Source organism: Schistocerca nitens, chromosome 11, assembly GCF_023898315.1.
Source record: "Schistocerca nitens isolate TAMUIC-IGC-003100 chromosome 11, iqSchNite1.1, whole genome shotgun sequence".
Taxonomy (NCBI): domain Eukaryota; kingdom Metazoa; phylum Arthropoda; class Insecta; order Orthoptera; family Acrididae; genus Schistocerca; species Schistocerca nitens.
Window position 1 is genome coordinate 145774337 of NC_064624.1, and position 25807 is coordinate 145800143.

The 25807-nt window shown below is 38.5% G+C and overlaps 1 protein-coding gene across 2 annotated transcripts in view; it reads right to left on the reverse strand.

The window, feature by feature from the left end:
* The window catches only part of LOC126213349 (zinc finger protein 493-like), a 115219-nt gene that overhangs the window by 9002 nt on the left and 80410 nt on the right, over positions 1-25807 (reverse strand). Inside the window, exons 6-7 of one of the 2 annotated variants that reach the window (XM_049941046.1) lie at positions 12596-12688; positions 3100-3137 (exon numbers count right to left, since the gene is read on the reverse strand). In XM_049941046.1, coding sequence (XP_049797003.1) covers positions 3100-3137; positions 12596-12688 — 131 coding nt within the window. The remainder of the gene's footprint in view (positions 1-3099; positions 3138-12595; positions 12689-25807) is intronic. The other variant, XM_049941047.1, reaches the window with a different exon arrangement.

Sequence of the window (25807 nt, forward strand, 5' to 3'; positions counted from 1 at the left end):
ATAGCAGAATACTTCACTATGCACAGTTTGTTGTCTTCTGAAGTAGGTAGAGCTCTCTCTACCTTGCACAAGATAATTAAGTCCAAGGAGTTATTCTTCCCTTGCTCTTACTTCCATTCAGTATCATGGTTTTTTAGAGAATAAGAATATTAAGACAATTATTAACACAATTGTTAACATTTGTCGTGTAATTTCACTCTAATTCTGTGGTGGCAATACTTTCCTTCTATAGTCTAAGCACAACTGATCAGTATTCATTTTACTGTCATTGCCAGATAAATCACTATCAGGTTTGCTCCCAAATCAGCCAAGTTTGCAATGTGTGCATTAAGTCCTTTTGGGGAATTGTACTGTGTTAGATTTCCCAAATTCGGACATTGGTAATTCTAGGCATCCTTGGTTAGTAGCTTCTCAAGTCACAAAAGATGACTCACCAGTTAAGTCTTCATGGCCTTACTAAAGCTGACTACAGCTGCTTTATGAAATTTAAGATCATGATGGTGGCCTGTAAACTGTCAATACAACAAGCTTATGTTTCCCAATCCACATTGCTGACACAGTATTCAAAGAGCTGTTCACCCCAACATTCATTAATCTGAAGGGGCTTAAACTTGACTCCAGTTTTTGGGTATATAACCACTCACCCTTTCCTCTTACTCATTCTACATGGTAGGACATTAGCTTGTACCCATCACATTGAATTTCTATGACTTCTATGTCATATTCAATTAGAATGGTTAGCACTATACAGCAGCTGACACTTCACCTGCACTTTAGTTTGCTTCTTTTTAATAAAAGAAGTACACTGTTTTTATTAAGGAACCAATACACAAACCAGCTGTTTTATAGAATGTGTTACTAACCATACTTCTTTGTAATATTTTTACTTATCAATAATAATGAACAATCAATCATGCTGAACATGAACTCACTTAAGGTTAACACTTGGTTAACACCAGCAAAATATCTGTACTGGCAGTGATGTACATGATATTATACAATGTTTTAATGGTTAACAAATTTCAGTCAGCATGTATTACAAATTGCTTTTTAGTCTGTTGCATCATTACATTTTTCATTAAACCTGGATTGTCAACGTTTTTCTCTTTTCCTAATGTTCCTGTAGCTGACCTTTATGCATATCATTGCTCAACAATCTCCATCAACAAGGAAAACAATTGTGACACCAACAGTGTGGAAAACTAGATTCCATCAACAAGTGCAATTCCATGTTGAGATGTGCTTTTATATTCTTTGAACAGGGCCACTATTAGTAACATTGAGTTCCAAGCAGTGAAAGAGTTGTCATGCAATAGGAAGCACAAAGCATAGATCAGCAAGCGAAACTAAATATTCTGCAGGAAGCAGAACATGGTGTATTGAAAAACAGCACAACTGGCAGAAAGCTTAGACTCAGCAAATTTAGATTATCTACACTATTTAAGTGAAAACTTCTTAATTCTGTTGCACTGGGTTCCAAGTGCAAATCAAAGTGATTTCACAGTGTTATGCATGAAGATGCTGAACATTTACTTTTACAAAGGTTCAAGCTATATGTGCACTTCCAATGTATCTGTAAGTGGAATTATAATTCAATCAACAACAAATAAGACTGCAGAAAATTTAGACATTCAAAACAGACATCAGGTGTTTTGCTTGTTGACTGTGTAAGTTCCAAAATAGAAGCCTAATTTCATGCTCAGTGATTGGCAATGAAATGAATAGAGTTGATGAAGAAGGGACAAGCATTGGTTGCATGAATTTGACCAAGTGAGAGAAATGTTTGCTATATATTACGCCAGCAATGCAGGAAAAACTAGGATTTCATTACAACGTCTGCCAAGTCAAACCCACAAAATAAAATATGACATGTGGCATGGTGGGGTCAGCAGTAAACAATGTTTTTAACTTTTGTACTTGTCTGTAATTCATACAACATAGATGTACAACAATCTTGGGTGATCAGTAAATCTGAGCAACTGATACGTCTTAAGAATATGAAATTAATGCTTTACCTTGCATCTACTCTCATTATTGGAAAGCTTGGATTGACAGTTAATGATAAATGGCTTTTTTGTTTTAATATTAACTAATGTAAATGTTCACTTTTTACTACCAAATATGTTACGTTGCCTTCTGCCTTTGAGTCAAGGCATTACTGCTGCTATGAAGACATTATATCACAAGCCATTTGTGCTATCCCTATTGCTGAAAACGAGATGGAAGCATTGGATGCAATACAAGCTGGGGATCACATCCATCAGTTTCCTCATGACACTTACAGAACTGTTTTAGCAATGCGTGTAGACATTATGTTGGCAAGTTAGATGGTGACAACAATATCACATCACCTGACAATGGAAAATTTTGCAAGACCTTTAAAATCCTGAACCTGGTGTACAAACATTTCTGTCTGAGGTGCAAAATACATCAGAAGAACGGAAGGAGGACAAGACCATTTTGCCTACCCACCATGAAGTGTTAAATGCCTTGGACACTAGAAAGTTTTGCTGCAACATCTGAACAGATCATTAGTTTTACAGACGTTCTTACAGCTGGCCATCTAGTTAGCAAGCATTTCTGTTTCTTTCTGTGGCAGCACAATGTGTTGAATGTTTGCCATTATAAAATTATCTGCAAGTGCAATTTTTCAGGCATTTTTGTCCCTCTCTGTGACAGCACAATATACTAGATTTGGAACATTATTTGAGCGTATAATTTTTCAGTTTACAGCACAGTATTTAATGTAAGGACTTTAGTTTTCATTTTTGCTGTTTCTGTTATTGCAAAAGTATGTTATAAATGGGACTGATGTACATCGTAATATCGTAAAGCTCCTTTTTAATCTTCTGCAATAATAGAATAGTGGATATAGTAGTGTTTTCTCTGATAATATGCATAATATTGCTGTAGTCTGTATATACCATATGTATATACTGTAAATGATTAATATATAGAAACAATAGAACTCCAAAAATATAACTTTTTAAAACTAACTTCTGGTATTTTGGTCCCTAGGGATTATTATTTTTTTTCACATGGAGTAACTAAAAATTTATACTGCTCAAAAACTTCTGCAGTGAATAATAAAAAACGTACCTTAAACTATCAGATGTATTTCTTATTGAGTCTGCCACCTGAAACAATACAAAGAATTACTGGTGATTTAAAATTGATGAAACAGTAAATAAATAAAATTGTATTAACACCCCCTAACATCTGATTGTTCCAAACAATATTTGGAAATATTATTATCAAAGAGACAACGTAACTGTAGCAGTTACTGAAGAAAATTATAAGTGAAAATTAACACTTCATTTCAGCACTTTGCTTTTAGCTTTGTAAATAACTATAAAGACACTGATTTATTTGAAAACGAATTTCCTACTCTATACTTCAAAATTAAAAGCGTGAAACATCATTCACCTGCCATGCGCATACAGTAAGGTGAAGTACCTGAGAAAAATGTAAAAATTCGTCCAATTTTTATTGATGAAACAGGTAAAGAAAAGAACTGAAAAAAAAGTTCTATCTGAACTGCTATTGAACGTATTTTTTTCACAACTGTAGCATTCAATATTATGCCATTCTCTGCATGGAACATCAAAGTCGTTAAATGTCACATGAGTTTCATCCACAGAGGAAATTAAGGAGTACAGCTTGACATGAAAGCTATAGGAATTATTACATGAAGCGCTGTTATTTTATAGGCACATAAATGACAAAGGTTCGTGTATTATCATAATTAGGAAATAAACAACATGGTTAACATGAGGACAGTGTCCTCTTCAAATGATTGAATGTGCTTTCATACATACAATGAATACATATGAAGAATCAATGAGCATGTGGACAACTACAATAGCAGTAAAATACGTGTTACTCGAGTCTAGCAGAAGACCATTAAGATCAAGGATAATCTAAAGATTCAGTCATCAAACCCATAGATGATCACCTAATGAGAAACATGTCAGATTAAACAAACTATTTCACATTAACAGTAAAGACTGAGTAATCTCTGACAGCAAGTTGAATTAAGGTAACTAAATCAGTTAATTTTTTCAAAAATAACAACTGCACTGAAAATGAGTAATAACAAAGATAAGGGTACTGAACAGTCAGATACCTCTAAATACCTCTAATCTCCTCACACTAATAATTACGGGACATGTTTCCAGATTGCATCATCATCATCATCATCATCATCATCATCCCCCCCCATACATTAACTTATAAGAGAGTGTCTAAATTCAAAATTTTCTTCTTACTCCTATATCCTTCCCAATTTCTTTACATACACAATGTGATCAAAAGTATCCAAACACCCCCAAAAACATAGGTTTTTCATGTTAGGTGCATTGTGCTGCTACCTACTGCCAGGTACTCCATATCAGCGAACTCAGTAGTCATTAGACATCATGAGAGATCAGAATGGGGCACTCCGCGGAACCCATGCACTTCAAACTTGGTCAGGTGATTGGGTATCACTTGTGTTATGTGTCTCTATGCCAGATTTCCACACTCCTAAACGTACCTAGGTCCATTGTTTCTAATGTGATAGTGAAGTGGAAACGTGAAGGGACACATACAGCACAGAAGCGTACAGGGCTACCTCGTTTGCTGACTGACAGAAACTGCTGACACTTGAAGAGGTTCGTAATGTATAACAGGCAGACATCTATACAGACCATCACACAGGAATTCCAGACTTCATCATTATTCACTGTAGGTATTACGACTGTTAGATGGGAGGTGAGAAAACCTATACTTCACCGTCGAGCACCTGCTCATAAGCCACACATGACGCAGGTAAATTCCAAATGACGCCTCGCTTGATGTAAGGAGCGAAAACATTGGACGATTGAACAGTGTAAAATTGTTCTGTGGAATGAAGAATCACAGTACACGATGTGGTGACCTAATGGCAGGATGTGGGTATAGCAAATACCTGGTGAACATCATCTGCCAGTGTGTGTAGTGCCAACAGTAAAATTCGGAGGTGGTTCTGGTGTTATGGTGTCAATGTTTTTCATGGAGGGGGCTTGCATCCCTTGTTTTGCATGGCGCTATCACAGCACAGGCCTACATTTATGTTTTAAGCACCTTCTTGCTTCCCACTGTTTAAGAGCAATTTGGGGATGGCAATTGCAGCTTTAAACACGATCGGACACACCTGTTCATAATGCATGGCCTGTGGCGGAGTGGCTACACGACCATAACAAACCTGTAATGGACTGGCCTGCATAGACACATGACGTGAATCCTTTAGAATACCTTTGGGGTGTTTTGGAATGCTGACTTCATACCAGGCATCACCGACCGACATCGATTCCTCTCCTCAGTGCAAACACCTGTTAAGAATGGGTTGCCATTCCGCAAGAAACATTCCAGCACCTGACTGAACTTATGTCTGCAAGAGTGGAAGCTGTCACCAAGGATAAGGGTGGGCCAATACCATATTCAATTCCAGCATTACGGGTGGAGGGCACCACGAACTTCCAAGCCATTTTCAGCCAGGTGCCTGGATACTTTTGATCACATAGTGTATGTCCTCTGTGGTCTTCCAAATATTTATATCCATTTCCGTTTTCCATGTGTCGCCGTTTAAGTATGTTTCATGGTCTTTCTAGACTCTTTTTCGATTTATTATGTTATCTTGTGAGAGTCCAACTTCTTCTGTACCTATGATCCATTTTGAACTGTTTTTGCTAGTGCTTGCTACCTCGCAGATCTGCCTTGTGAGCCTGTCGTCAGTCATCCTGTGATGCGGCCACAGAATTTTATCCCTTTTTATCTACAGGTGTCCGTTATTGTTTCTGTCTATCTAGAGATCTCTCTAAAGGGCCTCTTTATCCAAATTCGTTCACAGAAAACTGGTCCAAATATTTTCCTGAGAATTTTTCTTTCCTGCTTCTCAGTCAGTCATTTTTGTTTGACCATGAATCACAGTATTTTCTACAGTAAAGAGTTATTCCAATAGTAGTTTTGCATTGACAAAAATAGATTTTTTGTTATGACAACTCCACATCAGTTGACAAGCTTTTGAGCAAGAAACTCCTGAAGTTACGTTTGACAATAAGGGAGGATCTCACTTTTGAAAGACTGAAGATTTTTAACAGTGTAATCTCAAGATTTCAGCTGCAAAACTTGTGGACAAATGATGGCAGGATGATGGTGAAGACATAAAATAGGAATGATCAGTCTGCAATGCAGACAGGACGTTTGAAGCTAAAAAAAATCTCAACTCTTGTTGCCTTTAATTTTGTGTGTTTACTTTCATGTCTATTTTGCAAAGAAACAATTTGTTTTACTAATATTATACTTAAAACAGTTTCCCCTCTTATTATTCTCTGTTTGTCTATGATTACTTTTAGTACTAATTTTCTGCTCAATTCACATACCTCCAAGACCAATACTATTCATTAATTCACTATTACTTCAACATGTTCACAAGGCTCTGATTCAGATGATAAATTACAGTCTTATTTCTACTTTAATAATTTATCATCATATTACTGTGGTTACTAATCATCAGGACCAATAGTAAGACTGCTTTCATTCCATTTATCTTGCTTTCAGTATTGTTGTGCAGAGATTGTTCTAGCTCTGTTCAGGAACTTTCTCCTCCTGTCTTCAGCTGGCCATTCAGTGATCAGTGCAAAGCCTGCTGGCCTTGGCCGCAAAACCTCTCTCCTCCTGGAGATATCTCCCACATTCACGTCAAGGAACCTTGCTCCCCTACCACAATGCACTCTGGTATTCTTTGTTCTCCCAACCTCACCAGCCTAAAGTCGCTACTATCTAGCATCTTCATGAGCCTTGTAGCCAAATGCACTGAACATCACACTGCACTCGCAAATGTTCCATCTCTGCCACCTCATCATAACAAAGTGTCACATATTTCAAGACATGGACATCCATCTGATACTTCTATCAGAGATGTGGCTCAAACCAAGTATGTCCACAAGTTCCGTAAATTGAGAAGACTACATCTTTTCAAGATACAACAGGTGTAACTGACAACTGGGTGGAGTAGGGGCATACACATGCTCTGATTTATCATATAATATACTTACACACATCCAACAATCGTGAAGATAAACAAGAGGAATATGTTCATGTAGATTACATCAATTAACAGAAAGTCACCTATGTGTGTACTCTACAAACGTCCCGAAGTAGCCACGTTTGGCTGCTTTTAAATTGCTCTTTGAACCGACATGTGAGCATATAATGATGCTCCACCCAAATATTCCTCTTTTCCCAGAATTCTTAGATTGTGAAGGCTTCCTAAATTTCCTTTCCACGAGACTCACTATATCTGAAAACTATCTTGTACATTTATAAATCCTTTTCATACCTGCCACTATTATTGTTGTCATTACTACTGTTACCACCACCACCACCACCACCACCACCACCACCACCACCACCACCACCACCACCACCACCACCACCACCATTAGTGGCAGCAGCTGTAATTCTACTAGTACTGTCATTATTAACTTTATTAGTACATATTCAGTATTACTTACTCACATTGCCACTTAGGACACTCAAATCATTTTAATACTATTTGTCATATTAAAACTGTTGTTTCTTAGGTAACTGTGATGCATGTATGAAACCCTGGTCCAATGCTGATGGTCCTCGTCGGACTAGCATAAATAAATAAATAAATAAATGCTGATTGGATTATCTCTCCTGGATATTTAATGTATATATCTTGTGACACTTCCTCATACCAAGTTCCAGTGGAGAGATTATCTGCAGGCTTCCTGTCAATTACCGAGTTTTCTCACAGATGATTTGTAGACCAGTTTTCTGTGACATTTTATGAAGCTTCTCCAGGACAAGTTTGGCTGCTCTACAGTTTCTTAGAACTGTGAGTGTCTATAACAGCCATACACCTCATGTTGGTTCTCTGCTCTTTTTTGATTTCGATTTGGATTCCGTCATCTCCTTCCCTATGTCTTCATAACTTTTTTCAGAATTATTTTCAATTGGAGGGGATTGTGGATATCTGGCTGCACACTGTTGTGCATTTCAAATGCTTCTGAAATTTCTCCAATCAATTTAACATTTGGGGTTGTACCCATTAATGTGCGTTGGGTAACTGCCACTGTTTTCCTGTAAATTTTGAATTCCTTTGAATTACTGAATCAAGATTTTTTCTATCAAATCATAAGCCTTTCTGACACTTGTCATACGTTGTCACAGTATTTACACATCATCATCTTTGCAAAATTGACTTTGGTTCCGATATCTGTTCTCTACACGATTACACTTTGCAAAATCGTGCCTTATACTCAACTATTAATGGGTCTACATGTTCATCCAGTTGACTTCACAGGGCTTTTTAAGGAACTTTGGACATAGCTGGATGCAGTGAAATTCCCTGTAATTATTCAGATTGGTTTTATCTCATTTTTATGAAGAGGATCAATTAATGCACATTTCCACTCTCCAGTAATTTTTTCACTTTTACAAATGTTTAACATAATTCTGCCAGTTGTTTGTGTGAGATTACTGTTGCTCACTATCCATATCTCCATACTTCTACTATGAGTTTCTGTCTTCCGCAGATGACTTGTTATTTTGCAAAGTACGGATTTCCTTCAGTTCCTCAACAGATGATTTTTAATCTGAATTGTTTCGCCTCCAAAATCTAGTTGTTCTTTCAGAGGCACAGAGTCAAGAACTGAGTGAAAGTCATAGACTAAAATTGTTATTTTTATGTTGGTTTCAAGTGACCAGTTTACGTTCTTTTTTATACTCATGAACACTATTTTCTATACTTTCATGAATTCCTGCCATTTTCTACGGTTTGTTACAATTTAAAATTTTCAATACTTGTTCCCTCACATCTACTAGACCGTGACCATAGACAATGTTCCGCTACCTGTGTTTTCTCCTCTTTTGTGGTTAGCATAATCTCATTATGGTTTTCAGTATGTCTGCAAGTTTCTTACAATTTATGGTATATCAATGAATAATTTGTTGAAAAATTTCTTACTCATAATACGAGTGTCAATGGATTAATGATGACCGATTTATTCGTATGTGTTTCTTTTCCGACAGGTTGAAATCTAATGCAAGAGACGTTGAAATGAGTAAAAAATTCCTTTCTTGTTCTTACACTGTGTATTTTTATATCCTTATTGGCTATAACAACAGAGTTTATCTGAAACACACACAAAGCAGAGTTCAGAAAATTCCATTTTTGTAGCTTCTTCGCAGGTTTAAATTATGTGGTAGTGATTTTGATCTCATTTTCCCAGCTTTATCTCTCGATTTTTATATATTCTCTTTTGAACTCCTGTTTTCCAAAATTTTTTTGTTGGAACAGACGCATGCTTGACAATGTGACATCCCACCAGTCAGACACTGAAGCAATTCAGTGGCATGCTTTTAGATTTGCTACTATTAGCTTTGATTAGCACACAAATGTAATGGCTATGGTTCAGTAACTCAGACAGGAATCCTTGGAGGGAAGATGATGATCTTTTCGAGAGTCAATGTTGAGAAAATTTAGGGAACTGGCATTTGAGGCTCACTGCTGATGTAACTCTTGATCAGCGTGTATTGTAAGGAAACATAATAAAACTTTGTTGATCTGATTTGTATACTAATATTTGCCTACAATATAATGCATCACACTTTGTGTATCCTCCATAACTGTCAGAGACATACCGAGTTTTATTTTTCTATGTTTACTGTTTTTTCATCCAATGTCTTTTGTTAATTTTGAAATCACCTGTTTGTGTATACTGAAATAGAAAATGTTTAATAGGATTTAGTGATGGTAATATTCCAGAAGACAGTGTTTAGATGTGTACCAATAAATAGTGAGTTTTGTCACAACAATGGCAGGAGATCAATTATGTAAGGTTGCTGTTGGGCAGTATACAGTCATGGATCGTGAACTTGTAAACATAGACAAATACTTTTTTCTAGTGCGCTGTGGATTGCAAAGATAGTGGACAAAATGAAATTAAAATTTATGCATTCCAGATTGATTTTTCCACACAATAGCATGAAGGCAGCAACTTGGAAATGATGCAGAGGCACATTTACTAATGGAAAAATTTATGAAGCACAATGCCAACAACTAAGTTAATAGTCCAAGGTGTTGATCTACCTCTTATTGTGAACTGATGTAATGTGGGAAAATATCAGAGCAGTGACAGTAAAGGAAAACTTCTGCCACATGAATTGATTGCAATATTGAACACATTCTCCAAAGTGAATACCATATGCAAAAACTACTATGCCTGTGCCACATAGAAAATTGTTATTACACCAGGCATATACAATGGAATGAAGCCTAACAAACAAATGCTTAATTTGGAAAGAGAAAATGTGATTCAGGAACCAGTTATGCCAGGTTCACTCTTTTTTATACAGGGTGTTACAGAAAGGTACGGCCAAACTTTCAGGAAACATTCCTCACACACAAAGAAAGAAAATATGTTATATGGACATGTGTTCGGAAATGCTTACTTTCCATGTTACAGCTCATTTTATTACTTCTCTTCAAATCACATTAATCATGGAATGGAAACACACAGCAACAGAATGTACCAGCGTGACCTCAAACACTCTGTTACAGGAAATATTCAAAATGTCCTCCGTTAGCGAGGATACATGCATCCACCCTCCCTGATGCGCTGATGTAGCCCTGGAGAGTGGCGTATTGTATCACAGCCGTCCACAATACGAGCACGAAGAGTCTCTACATTTGGTATTGGGGTTGCATAGACAAGAGCTTTCAAATGCCCCCATAAATGAAAGTCAAGAGGGTTGAGGTCAGGAGAGCGTGGAGGCCATGGAATTGGTCCGCCTCTACCAATACATCATTCACCGAATCTGTTGTTGAGAAGCGTACGAACACTTTGAAATGTGCAGGAGCTCCATCGCGCATGAACCACATGTGTCGTACTTGTAAAGGCACATGTTCTAGCAGCACAGGTAGAGTATCCCGTATGAAATCATGATAACGTGCTCCAATGACCGTAGGTGGAAGAACATGGGGACCAATCAAGACATCAACAATGCCTGCCCAAACGTTCACAGAAAATCTGTGTTGATGACGTGATTGCACAATTGCGTGCGGATTCTCGTCAGCCCACACATGTTGATTGTGAAAATTTACAATTTTATCACGTTTGAATGAAGCCTCATCCGTAAAGAGAACATTTGCACTGAAATTAGGATTGACACATTGTTGGATGAACCATTCGGAGAAGTGTACCCATGGAGGCCAATCAGCTGCTGATAGTGCATGCACACGCTGTACGTGGTATGGAAACAACTGGTTCTCTCGTAGCACTCTCCATAACTGACGAAACTAAAATGAGCTCTGACATGGTAATTAAGTGTTTCCGGACACATGTCCACATAACATCTATTCTTTATTTGTGCATGAGAAATGTTTCCTGAAAGTTTGGCTGTACCTTTTTGTAACACCCTGTATACCATATCCGCTGTCCCTAGCATTTTTCATTGAGTGGTATGCTTGCACAATCAACTGGCATCAATGTGCATGAGGGTTATTTACAGACAACAAAAGAAGACGGGAAATTAGGGCTTTTATGGAGGCAACAGACAGTTGCTTTTCCCTCACTCTGCTTGAAAGCAAAAAAGAAAATGAATTGACTAATAGTGGTGGAACATACCCACCGCCATGTACCATATAGTATCTTGCATTGTATGTCTTCGGATTTATGTTTTTCAGTTTAAATGGTTCAAATGGCTCTAAGCACTATGCACACGTTTTTCAGTCCTCTACCTTATATTCCCAAATGTTTGTTAGGTTTTATTCCTGTAAGACGTTTATGAATCTAACCATCCACTTTCTCTTATGCAAGGTGGACAAAATTAATACAACAACATTTTATTTTACTGGATTAAGTTTTATGCTTCATACAAGCAGACCTCATCAAAGCTGTAAGTTGTGCCAAGAAGATAATTTATTTGGATCTGCTATGACTTCTATGGTGAGGTAATACATGGATTTATCTGCATACGTCCAAGAGTATTTCTGTGACTGACAAATCTGTGAGTAATTCAACATATAGCATTGAGGTAGCCATACTGTAACTATTTAGAGATCAATGTATCAAGGGTGACCTGTCACATAAAAATGGTATCACACTTCGTACCTTTGGCAACTTTGAAAATTTTTAGTTCAAACTGACAAATATCAATGATTCACTGAAAAGATAAACCACGTCCAATGTATGCTGCAATCCGTTAATCGTAAGTTACTGGAAGGAGCAATATTTTTCAAATCATCTACACTCTCATGGTTTAAACTTATACAAACTGTTTAACATCCAGAAGGGTCACAGAAAGTATGGTTAAACATATTATTACAAATTCCGTTTGGATTCTATTCAGAACAATAAGCAAATAACAGTTGCTAATCCACATCAAGTGGAATATCACAAGAGTACTGTAATGTTATTAATTGCACTTAGGTCAAGAAAACTCACAATCTGTGCCTGTCCCACAGTAATGCATTTCTTACATCAATTACACAAATACATTTTTATCACTCTACATGCACTAAATCAGAGATGGGAGTGCTTACAGTATTCTCAGTTCCACCTATCTCCAAATTTAGTTCAGGATCCTCCTTGATAAAATCATTTGGCCGAGAGATTACCAAATTATCTTCAAGACACTGAAAGAGAGGAAAAGTCTCGATTAAAACTACTTGTAACCTTCTGTACTTATGACATGGCTCCCAATATTTCTTTTTTTTAATGAATATAGCAGTTATTCTGCCAACACGTATCACCATAATTTCACACTGTGCTATACTGCACTAATTTTACACATAATCAGTCAATACATAGTGTACTTCATGGTGATTACTGACCCTTATCCTTCATTTGGGAACGTCACACTTTGCCCATAGCAAGAAGAAGAGAGAGTGTGCTTACTCCCTGTGCATTAACGTAGTCAGACAGGAGAGGTGGCGAGCCTGAGAACTACAATGAAATGAATACCCCTAGCAGGATACAGGCATTGATATAAATCAATGGGGACAGTTGAAAATAAATGCCCCAACTGGGACTCCAACCTGGGGTCTCCTGCATACATGGCAGATGCTCTATCCATCTGAGCCACTGAGGACACGAAGGATAGTGCAACTGCAGGGACTTATCTACTTATCTCTGGCACGCCTACCGTCAGACCCACATTCCCAACCTATTGTCCCGCACTATACTCATAGTGCCCCTGCCCATTATACTCATTACTCGCAGCTTTTTGCCGATTCCCGTAAGAGTTCAGGCACTGTTTGTGCATCCGCATAGAAGAAGATGGTCAAATAGCCAGTGAGCCTTGAAGATGGTATCTGTTCTTTTGTAAATGTCCGAAACAACAGGTACCATCTTCATATACCCAAGAACTACGAGTAGCACTGTCACTTGAGACTCAAATTGACATGTAATTGGATGGCGTTTGTTGCTTCTGCCCCAATTTATTCTCAGAGTTTGTTTAGGACTTGTGAGTGAATGGTTAAGAGTTGAAGGCTGTGGTTATAAAGAACTGCTGAGAGTTGTAGTTACTGGTAATTATAGAAGAAAAAGAAAAAGATATGTCCACGTTTTTCGATCCAGTGAACCGATATGGCTGAAGAGAAACTAAGGGTAAATATTTTGTAGGTCTCCAAAAACTAAAGTATAATTTCAAAATGGTTGACAGCAATTCCCCAGAAAGACAATCTGACTCAAGAGTTGTTTCGTCTGTTATTGTCATTTTAGTGAGGAACAACAAATCTCTATCATCAGTAAACAAGTTGAAATTGTAAGACAAGGGTGGTCTCTTAAAACCAGAGCGGCTCAGTGGTTCCTCGTGTATTTCCCAGTTTACTGAAATATCTGTCAAAAATATTACACAAAAGAAAATCGTCCGTCAAGCACTCGCTAAGGGGAAGCTGTGGAAAGAAGACAGTAAACAAGCTGCAGTTTCGATGTCTGCCAGTGCTGCTTTTGCTGAGGAAAATATAGAAAGCACAGCAGTACTGAATGGAGTAGTAATCACATTAAAACGATGTTGATGTACCAGGAACTGGAAATTGTCCGATTACGTGATAAATTAAGGACAGCAAATGCCGAAATAAATCTCTTCCAAAAGCAAGTCTTAGATGAAAACCATAAAATGGCTCAGTCAAATGTCCTAGATCATAGAACTCAGTAAAAACAGAAAATCATATTTGCCACTATGTTAAAGAAATGGCAATTAAAAAAAAAGAATGCATTATGTGATGTGACAATTAATTCATTCTGGATACCGGGCTCTTGAACATTAGCAGCTCAAAGAATATAGACATTGAAGCACGCATTGTTGCAACAACCTTCTGAAACATCTCCAAAATTAAATGATTTCAAATGCTCATGTGAAATTAACAAAGAGGCTGTAGAACAATTAAGAACTATTTTCGGAAAGAACGAATAAAAACAAAGATACGCTGATTTTTGATGAAGTAAAGCACAAGGAAATTTACATTTCAGTAACACTTTGCTGAAAATTTGTTTCGTCAGTTTATGGGTATACACTTCGGACTGTAGTAATAACTTTGCCTACCATTGCTCTGGTGTTCATATCTGTTGCTCTGATGCGTAACCGTATTCACCCTATTTTAGTGTACTCTAATCCCAATGTCACTCCCAGTGATGTCTAGCATATATTCAAGTAATTATCCAGCTAGATCGAGCCAGAATGACGCTTGTTGCATTCTTTTCTTATGGTACAGTACAGACTGAATAAAGAGGTCCAGCAGTGTCTAGGAATTACTGACATAAAAAAGTTCGTTGCTCAATATCAAATGCAGTTGACAAGACCAGAAGAATATGAGAATTTTCGTACGCTATCCACGTCATAAATTGAGTAACAAATGGTTGATGTAATAAAACTGATGTACTTTTTAACAATGGCATCATCAACTTCAATTATCGACAAGATAGTTCTCCAGAATCAACAGGATTATTTATTAGATAGATGAACAACTTAGTCGACACACTTTTATTCTCTTGGTGATGCTTTGTACAAAACGCACAGGCTCACAAAAAGTTGATGAAATTGGGAAGCGTTCTAGCCAATATAGTAAAAGCTTTGGTTCTGAAAGAACACACTGGCCGCTTAGAGTAACCACTAATAGTACCTTAGAAATACCTAAATACTTATGGAAAAGAGGTTGCATTTCTCTCCCAACAGCAGCATCATTTCGGTATCTCTAGGTCTCAGAGTTGCTATCGTCACCCATCAGTAAGACTAATTCTGCTTGGACAAGTTACAATTTGCTTGCCAGTGCATTCCTGTAAAACTTTCATTGTCTGTTGCAGAAACTGAATATAAACGCGAATTTTTGTTGACGTCATGCATAAGAGAAATGCAGATGTTAGCTGGGTATTTGCAACAAATGAACCAATACAGAGTTTTGGAGAAGAAAACACATTTGAAAAAAAAACTTTGTATTCCATATAATATCGAAGATCCACTATGTAGGTCAGTCTGCTGACTTTGCCATTGAAACACATCCTTCTGTGGGTCACCAGTAGACGAGCTGACATCTCACTGCGGAACTACTGAACTAGGGTAGTCAGCACGTTTCCTCTTCTACTCAATATCGTTTGCCTGCAGTTACAGTGTTATTTCTTCCATACACTCAACGACTTGTCCTTAATTTTTAATTAAATCACCTGCCTATTTATTCCCATATGGATTTATCAGGTTAACATTCTCACATGCTCACAGCTCTGGTTTGAATATTTTCTGGCGTATGAGACTTTTCCAACACTTTTTTCTTTCTGTCCAGGTATCATCATTGTTTCAGAATGGACAAAAGACCATAGAGATGAGATTTTCTCTCAGTTGTGTTTACAATACTTAAGAACTAGGTTTATAGACCAACCCTGGGGCTGTAACTCTATTATAAGCCTAAATTTTAGAGTTGCTGGAGATACTAAGTTAAGTCACAATCATTTTCATAGTTTCAGAGCTTTGAATGACTAATGCTGCCTCATTTAACATCCAGCTGTAAGTTTGTGCCCACACAAAATTTCTCTACGGTTGTAAATGAAATTTCCAGTATGCACTTGGTCACTTTGCACCACTCCTGAGGGCAGAGTCAACACATATGGCTTCTTAGCGTTTGGGACTACAAGCCTCCCTGTTATGTCATGTGCCATATCAAGTTGACGTCTTTGCTATTTCCAGTAATCTGTCAAATATTATGTTGAGCATTCATGGTGACAAGTAGAATCTTGTCCAAAATCAGTACGCAATTTAAATGTACAGGGCATCTTCTCTCTCATATTTGTACCTTTGCTCTTGTCCCTGTCCATCTCCTCACTACACCCACTAACTTTTTTGGATTTCAACACTCCCTCACATTGATGTGTAACCTCTGTCTGTGACCATTGTCCTGTGATGGAAAAATCTATAAACACTGAAGAAATGTGTTAGTTAAATTCCTTGCACTTCTCCCATTGTCTCGTAATATGGAGGCTCATTGAAAAGTAATGCTGCTGAATTTTTTTATTCTGTTCTCAGTATCAATTGAGGTATTACTTATCATGCATATTACGTGGTCGAATTCCCATTTCACTGACAAGTTGCAACATTACTATTATGCAGATTCTAATTTTAGTGTGTAACATTGCAGTGTGTAATGGAACTATGTTATTGCATGCGAAAGAGTGTGCTCTAATCAAGTTTGTAACTGCACAAAATGGGCCTTCAATTGAATCCACAGAAGAACGAAACCAGTTCATTGTTTTCACTATATCAACGTCAGTAACGTCAAAACATTCAGTTGTTCGTACTCAAAATGAAGCAAACAGAACTCCTAACCTCAGCTCAAAGTGGACAGCTGCATAGGCCAACACTTAAAGACATCTTTGAAGAATTAAGTCTTATAGTGATAAAGTTGTGCAAGTAGAGGTGAGGCTGTGGCTCCATCAACAAAGTTGAACAGCCTGCAGCGACAGTATCAATGAACCGATCACTCACTGGGAGATATGTTTTCATTGCCAATGTGGCTTTGTTGCAACACAAACATGTAGAGATGAAGAATAAAGGTGTAGAATGTTTATAAAGTTTTATACAAGAATCTGTACGAGTTTTCACATAAATTTGGAGGCATTACTTTTAAATGTGATTTAAAGTTCACATTACTGCCTACTGACTTCCAATTGCTTCTACATTTAAACTGTGCAAAGCAATTTACATTATGTGTCTGAGTATGTGTGATACCAATACAACAATCTTTTTCCAGTAACCCACAACAGAGGCAATATTATAGAAACATCTGACGTGTGCAAAAACAGTTTTGTAGTTCAGGTGCTTGTGAATGCAGTGCTTGTATCAACAAGTGTCAGGAAGCATATGTTGGTGCTCAAAACTGTAATTTAGACATCACAGTCATGTTGTCCGATACCGGAATAAATATTATGTCACGCTGTTCTTACAAAATTCTGTGCAGATGGATGTATAGCATATAGTTCTCAAAAAACACATTACCTACCAGTTCTCAGCCGCCTCCTTTGAACTACATGAGTATCCACTATGCACCACACAAAATGCACACATTAATTACACTCCATTTACAGTACCTATTTGACATACATAACATTAAAATTGGTATTCTTTGTCCACGAGAGGGGAGGACACTTCTGACTGGTTTGATGTGGGCTGTCATGACTTGGGGTCCTGTGCCGGTCTCATCATCTCATAGCAACAATGGTATCCAACATCTTCAACTACTTGTTTGGTATATTCCAATGTGTATTACCCTATAGTTTTTGCCCTCTACAGCTCCGTCTAGTATCACACAAGTTATTCTCTGTTGTCTTCATATACACATCCTATTACATTGTCCCTTCCCATCAGTGTTTTCCGTAAGTGCCTTTTTAGTAATTCTATGGAGAACCTCATTCACAATCACCCAGTCATATCAGTTCAATTATTTTGATCAGTCTTTTGTAATAACACATCTCAGATGGTTCAGTTATTTTATTTTCTGTATTCCACCTCCATCTAGCCAGTAATGATTCTAGCTCTTCTTGTTTTACAAAGCTAGATACTATTACTAAAAACACAAAGATATACAGTGATCAGACAGAACATTATGGTCACCTAACTAATAGACAGTATGTCCACTTTCAGCATGGATAACAGCAGCAAGGCATTGTGGCCTGGAAGCGATGAGGCCTTGGTAGGTATTTGAAGGGAGGTTTTTTTTTGGGGGGGGGGTGACCAATGAGCTTTGAAGTTATGTTCAATCACATCCCAGAACTATTCGATTGGGTTCAGATCTTGCGAGTTGGGGGAGAGGGAGCCAGCAAATCAACTGGGCCTCACCACTGTGTTCCTCTAACCACTCCATACTACTCCATCACAGTCCTGGCCTTGTGACATGGTGCATTGTCTTGTTGAAAAATGCCAGTGCTGTCACGAAACATTACTTATGAAGTGGCATATGTGGTCTGCAACTAGTGTATGATAGCCCTTGCCCATCACTGTGCCCTACCTGAGTTCCATTGGATCCATGGATGGCCACATGAATGATCCCCAGATCATAATGGAGCTGCCACCAATTTGTCTCTAGCTGTAGTACGAATTTCAAGACAAAGAATTGTTCCCATGGAAGACGACAGATCTGCGCTCTCCCACTGGCATGATGAGGGGGTTCATCAGACCATGCAGCACACTGCCACTGTGCCAACGTTCAGTGCCAATGGTCACTTGCCCATTTCAGTTGTAGTTGCTGATGGCATGGGCATGTTCAAGAGTCTTAGGCTGCAGAGGTCCATCAGCAGTGTTATGTGCACTGTGTGTTCAGACACCCTTTTCTCTGACCAGCATTAAAGTCTGATGTTAGTTCTACCCCAGTTTGCTGCCCATCCTCTTACCAGTCTGCCTAGCTTATGATATCTGACATCTGTAATGAGGGGACGTCACCCAGCTCCACGATGTCTGCATGTTTTTTCACCTTGGTTTTGCCGAAGCACTCGAACACCTGACAAGTCATACATTTTCTGAAATACTCGTGCTGAGCCTCTGGGCTATCACAATCTGCCCTTAAACTCAGATCACACACATTCTCCATTCTACACAGAAAGGATGCTCAATGAAACTACATGTACCATGCATGTTTGACAGTCATCCTCTGCCAGGTGACACTGTTATCGCATGGATGGGTTTATATTGATACTACGGCAGAGGATGGGAAAAAGCAGTTTTAACGGTATATAATTAATTTGTAACTTTAAATGAAATGGGTTAAAATCAAATATTAAAGGTTTGTACCACATTTAAGTGCAATACAGTAATATTAACATATAAATTATGTACCGGGGTGTGTGGGTATGTAAAGAGCGGGATGTGTTGCGTTGAAGCACAATGGAAAGTAAGTTGCAGGATTGCGTTCATACACTTCACTCCTTAATAAGCCTGCAAAATGGTGAGCAGGAAATTTCCCACTCTCTTAACAGCACTGTTACAAAAATTAAGAGCAGGGTATTTCACAAAATTATATGGACCCTTCCACAGTTTGGTTAATGAATTACTGGGGACCCAGTGTGAAGATATGCCCATGGCATGGGCAGGGGAAGGTGGAGGGTAAGCGTGAAGGTGTTTTGTTTCTTTTCAACAACATGCATTAACACTTCACTAATAATGGTAATACAAGTAACATATGGACAAAATCTGTATGAATGTCTATACTGTTTTTCACTGCTAGAGGGAAAAATTGTGTGTGTCATCCAGTACAGTAACTAAAATGTTCTTCCAGGGAAGGCAACTTCCCCACTACAACTGTAGCTCGATTTTCAGTTTACATACAGTCTATACCTCCCAGCATTCCCTGTGCAGTCCTCTTCTGTAAGTAGACAAAATAACTTCACTCAGCTGGCACTTATACATGGTGATTTTTTCCACCGTGTACAAACTCTAGGGATTGATTGATGAGAGGCTGCAGAACAAAGAAGGTCTAATGAACTTATGTCCAGAATGCATAGTTTCCTTGCTAGAGACCATTTATGTAATCATACAGAGACTGCGACCTAGACTGTGCTGTACCAAGCTGCCACAGTTGCAGTAAGTACTGAAATGGTTTCCATGTGACTCACTGCATGTGAGTATGTGCTGTAGCATGTTCTGTCTCAAGCTGTTTGGTCAAGCTGCAACTAAACAGTGGCAAAGCCAGGATGAATACATTGCTCCAATGTCTCCACATCTGGAATGGGCTCTGCATATACAGTACTTCTGAGATAACCAGAAATCGAATGGGTTGAGATCTGGTGAATGAGCAGATCATGCAACTGGACCCCCCCCCTCATCAGATACAGATACATTTACCACTGGAGACAACTGAGAGGGGTCCGGTCCAGACAACAGTGAAGTGGGCTGGAGCACCATCATATACAGCCACATAATCCTTTGTTCACTGATCCTGATGATTCACTGTCAACATACCATAGGGGCTCTGGATACTGTCCCATAGACGACTGTTATGAAAGCTGACGATACCACTCTGCATAAAGGTGACCTCATCTGTGGATAGGATGGATGACAAATCTTAGAACTGTGGTTGTCTGGTGAAGGGACTAGAGACGAAAATGCTCCTGATGTGGAAAATCTGTCACTAGCAAGCAAGCCCTGTTGTCTTAAGAGTTAATGGTAGCAACAATTGTCATAGAGAATGTTCCACATGGTCATCTGGGCTACACTGTACTGGCAGGCCGACTGTCTGGAACTAACACAGCAGTTGCCTTCCACAGCATTAATTACATTTTCCTCCAAGTCTGGTGTCCGCATATTTTGGGTACACCATGATTTCCTGCTTCCTGAAACAACCCTGTCTTAGACAAACAGTGAAACACTGTTGCCAACATTGAATGGTGTGGTTGTTATTGGCGGGGATAGGTCTCCTGATACAACCCTGCTAGCCATCGCCATTCGCCTTTCCATAAGGAAACATCACGTTTGCAACCTCTCAATACGAATATGGAACGATTGTGTACAATGCTGTATCACATCCACTACAATGTGAGTCAATAAGAGAAGTGAATCGAACACATTACCAATTACTATGTTGGGAGAGGAATGGCAAGATGTATGAGAAACAATATTACTTTCTAGTAGGAAACCATGCATACAGTAACTGTGGCTGGATGATATGGTACATATTAGAACACACTCTATGTAACAATGTGTGATTTAATAAATGGTCTCTAGCATGGAAATCATTCATTTCTGGACATAGGATCTTTTCTGTATTGTATCCCCTCATCCATCAATCCCTGTAGTTTGTAAATGGTGGAAAAAACACTCTATATGGTGGTGTTATTTTCATATTATTAAATCAATACTCACTGCATGTATTATGTGAGGTAATGTGTAAAATACAAGCCTGAAATTAGGGCCGAGAAGTACTTAGTTTGTAGATGTGATAGTGTTGGTGGCAAAGGGACTGGATTGGTAAATGTGTCACCTTGTTGCTGTCTACCATTGAAAGCATGTTGCAAAGCTGTGGAATTATGTTGCTGTCACTTGGTGAATTAACAAATCATCAGAAAGGTACTGCAGGTCTCTCACTATTAATTGTATTAGTGATAGGATGCATAAATCTTTTACATTTAGGAGTAAGTGGAACTTATTGCAGTTGTGAAATGGGCTGCACTGAGTGGACCTACGTACCCTACATCCATAGTATATCTTCCAAGATGGGCGTGAGTATGTCTTATGGAATGGGACTGACCATATTCCGTCTAGAACAGTAGTCTGCTGTAATGCATTGCTTGTCTTATGCTGAAATATGTTACGTTCTATAACAGGTTACCAATCTCTGTTGTAGAGAAATGCAATTTAAGACTCTGGGTCTCTTCAGATGTTGGAAAGCAAAAGCTGAAGAGGTGCATTTTGAAATCCCTGATGCCATGAAAAATATTCCAGAAAGGCATAGAAAAGACAAAGAAATTGACATTATCACATATATATTGATGGAGTATTACAGTTCAGACAGGCTCTTCAGTGTGGGGGACACTCACAGCTCCTCTGTTGAGATTTTTTTACATAATACCTCACCAAACAACTACAACAAAGTACTTCTTTAACAAACAAAGTAACTCCACTGTACAAACATGAGCTCAGTGAAGTTATTTTGTCTAGTCACACAGGCGAACTGGACAATAAATGGTGGGGAGGTATAGTCTGTGTAAATTGAAAAGCAAGCAGCACTCATGGTGAAGGAATTTTCACCTCCCACAAGAAGGCTACAACTTCCATAAAGGACGACAAAATCAATTTCCCCTCTAACAGCGTAGAACAGTGTGGAAAGATTTTCAGAGACTGTCTGTATGTGTTTCTTGTGTTAATGTCATTAGTAACTAATATCAGCTTTCCATTAAGTCTTGACGCATTCTGTGGAAAATAAATGGCCTCCATGCATGTCTGCAGACTGTGGTAGTGAGCTCTTCATAGGCACATTGTGGAAAGTTTTAATAACTTTGTGAGACACCGTTTGGTTGCTTCTTGTGACATAGTGGGGTAGATCGAATGGGGAATCACCACCTTTATCTTCAGTTTGCAGACCTGTGAAGGAAGGTAGAGCATGAACATAATCTGGCAACCTATCTTTCCTTTGCTTCTACTCCCAATACCTCCCCATCACCCTGTTGCACTCCCATAACATGATTTGTACTGTAATATGGCTGTACTACACTTACACATGGTACACAAATTTGTTTTTAAACCCGTCCATGTAAAGATAATTAATTTCGTATAGTTGAAACAATATTTTTAATAATTGGTTATTCTATTCCCTGAAATGCAGAAGCTATTACTCATAGATGCAAAAGGAACATTTTTAGAAAATTTAATGTAGTTTGGTTCTGTGTGGGGAAACATTTTCAGTCGAAACTGCAGTTTTTGAGTTACTCTAAATAAAACGTAAAAAGTGATCTTTAAACATCACTGCCCCATCCCAAGACTCACATCCTACCACTCTGGATTTTTAGCATGCTGATCAGGACACTCCCTCTTGGCACTAGGCAAAAATTAGTGGCTACACGATATTTTCCCCTAATCGAACATCTTTGGGCTTCACAGACTGGGCTTAAAACGAAAGTTCAGTGGCCATTAGACAAATGAACACAGCATTCCTTAAGTTATCACCATAATTTACAGAATTCCATGCTGTTCTCACAATTTCTCACTCTGTCACCACACCTGTTCAGTCCACGTATTGCATCCTCTATACCTTTTAAAGTTTTCTGTGAAATATTGTCATTACTGGCAATATACAGCTTACAGCACTGGATATGAATGAGACCATGATTTGATGTTATTTCTTGTAACATCATCACTATTTTATGGTGTTACACACACGTAATATTTATATTGTCTTCTCTCATTTTTCCTTTTCCAACTTTTATATGGGACTTATCTGCTATTCCTATGAAAACTGGCCATCTTTATTACAGATAACAGTGATGCAGATGGTGGTTTCCATTCATTACACCAATGGTGGTAATGCATACATGAGGTGCAAACATTTATGAAGGAAGTATCTGGTTGATCTGCAACCAGTGCCCAGTGACTGAAGTTTCTCACTTCCAGGAGATCACTTGAGATTTTTGTAAGAACTGAAAAAGTTTTCCAATATTAAATTTTTCTTATGCCATTCCTAACACATCCCGTTGTTCTTCCCCTCATTAGCGTGGTGTTAAAAATTCTTTTGAAATAACCAAGTGTTTCTTCCTCTCACATTATTTAACGGTCTCACTGTGTTAAAAAACCACACAAGATTCCTGTGCATATAAAAAAAAAATCAGCATTTTCCTATCTCATAAGGTATCAAATACATTCCTCTGTAGTTCTCTCATGCTCATATTATGCAGTGTTGAGGCAGAAGAAGAATCACCTGTACTGGATAGTGATGGCACAATTTAATTATTGTATAAAAGCAAGGAATACGAATTTGTTGCTTGCAAGTCATTTGTAATGCTGTTTATATTTTGTCACCCTATACCGGGAAAAGCTGCATGAATGGTCAGTCACATCTGGATAAGAGTTCAAAGTGGTGCAGAGATTGTCAGCTTGCTGTAAATGATCAGAAAAGTGACCAAATTGCTGAGGTCATCAGTCTGTTCAGAAATGTAAAACTGCACTTATATAGTACACTTCGGTTCACTGGTAAAATGCAACTAGTCCACAAAGGAGATTGCTTATAAAACAGTTGTACAATTCATACCGCAAGCCTGCTCAGGTGTGTGGCACCTGCACCACATGACTATCACATCTGAGCACCACAAATGTTCACAAGTTTGTTTGACCCATGTGACAGTATCATGCAGATGCTAAGAAACGAGACACATCGATGTTTTTAAGATAGATGCCAACTATCCTATGAAAGCCTAGCTACAGAGATTTAAGAACCAGCTGTAAGTGAAGAATCTAGAAATGTACTACATCCTATTATGTATCACTTCCCCAGGGAGAGGACTTGACTAATTACAGCATGCACAGAGTCAAATGGCTCTAAGCACTATGGGACTTAACTTTTGAGGTCATCAGTCCCCTAGAACTTAGAACTACTTTAACCTAAGTAACCTAAGGGCATCACACACATCCATGCCCGAGGCAGGATTCGAACCTGCGACCGTAGCAGTCGAGCGGTTCCAGACTGTAGCGCCTAGAACCGCTCGGCCACCCCGGCCGGCTGCACAGAGTCATTTTCACGGCCATTTTCCTGCACTCAGTTTGTGAATGGAATGGAAGAAGCCCTACTTACTGGTACAGTAGGAAGTACTATCTGCCGTGTAACTCTCAGCAGATTCCAGAGTATGGATTTTTATGAGGACATGGATGTAAATGCTCTTCACTCTTTTTTCCATTTTCCCTTCCATTCACCTATAATAATACAACACAACATCTCCACTGAGTTAGACTGTACACTTCGAGTGCACTGAAAGGATGTTTGTTGTACTTGCAATCAGTAAACTACCCACCCCCACCACCCCTAACCCCTCTAGACTCAACCTATGCTAGTCCATATCCGCTACCCATATCCCCGTCCTTGCTATCACTCCAACACACACACACACACACACACACACACACACACACACACACACACACACACACAAAGAACTGCACTGCTAGTCGTCACTAACAGTTAGGAGATACAGATAAAAGTCTAATTCTGCCCTCTTGAGACTACTTGCGTGTGTATGGATGGCCAGATACTAATCTAGCAGTGCTGAGATTAACAGTTCCCTTTGTGTATGACCTGATTCCTCTTATTTTATCATCATTACTCCTGATGTAGATGTGTCGAAGCATATTTTGGCATTTAGAGGTAAAAAAGTCGGTGATTGAAATTTTGAGGAAAGAACGCAATACAAAGACAAACGCCTTTCTTCTGTTTGCCACCTGAACTCATAACGTACACATTACACTTTCCCCCCTATTTTGCAATAATACAAAACAAGCTGTCCTCATTTGAACTTTCTCGGTCCCCTCCATTAATCCTATCCACTAAGGATCCCATACTGTTCAGCAATACTCCAGAAGATAGCAGACAAGCAGAGTGTAGGTAGTCTACTTGATTTTTTGCACTTTCTACATGGACTGCCAATGAAACATTTCAGTTCACCTTCCCCGCAACATTTTTTATGTTAAGTTAGGTTTTTGTAATTTTAGTCCCTGGGTGTTTTGTTGAATCTACAATCATTAAATCTGTATGATTTATGATGTAAACCAAAATTCAGTGGCGTTCTACAGTTCTGGT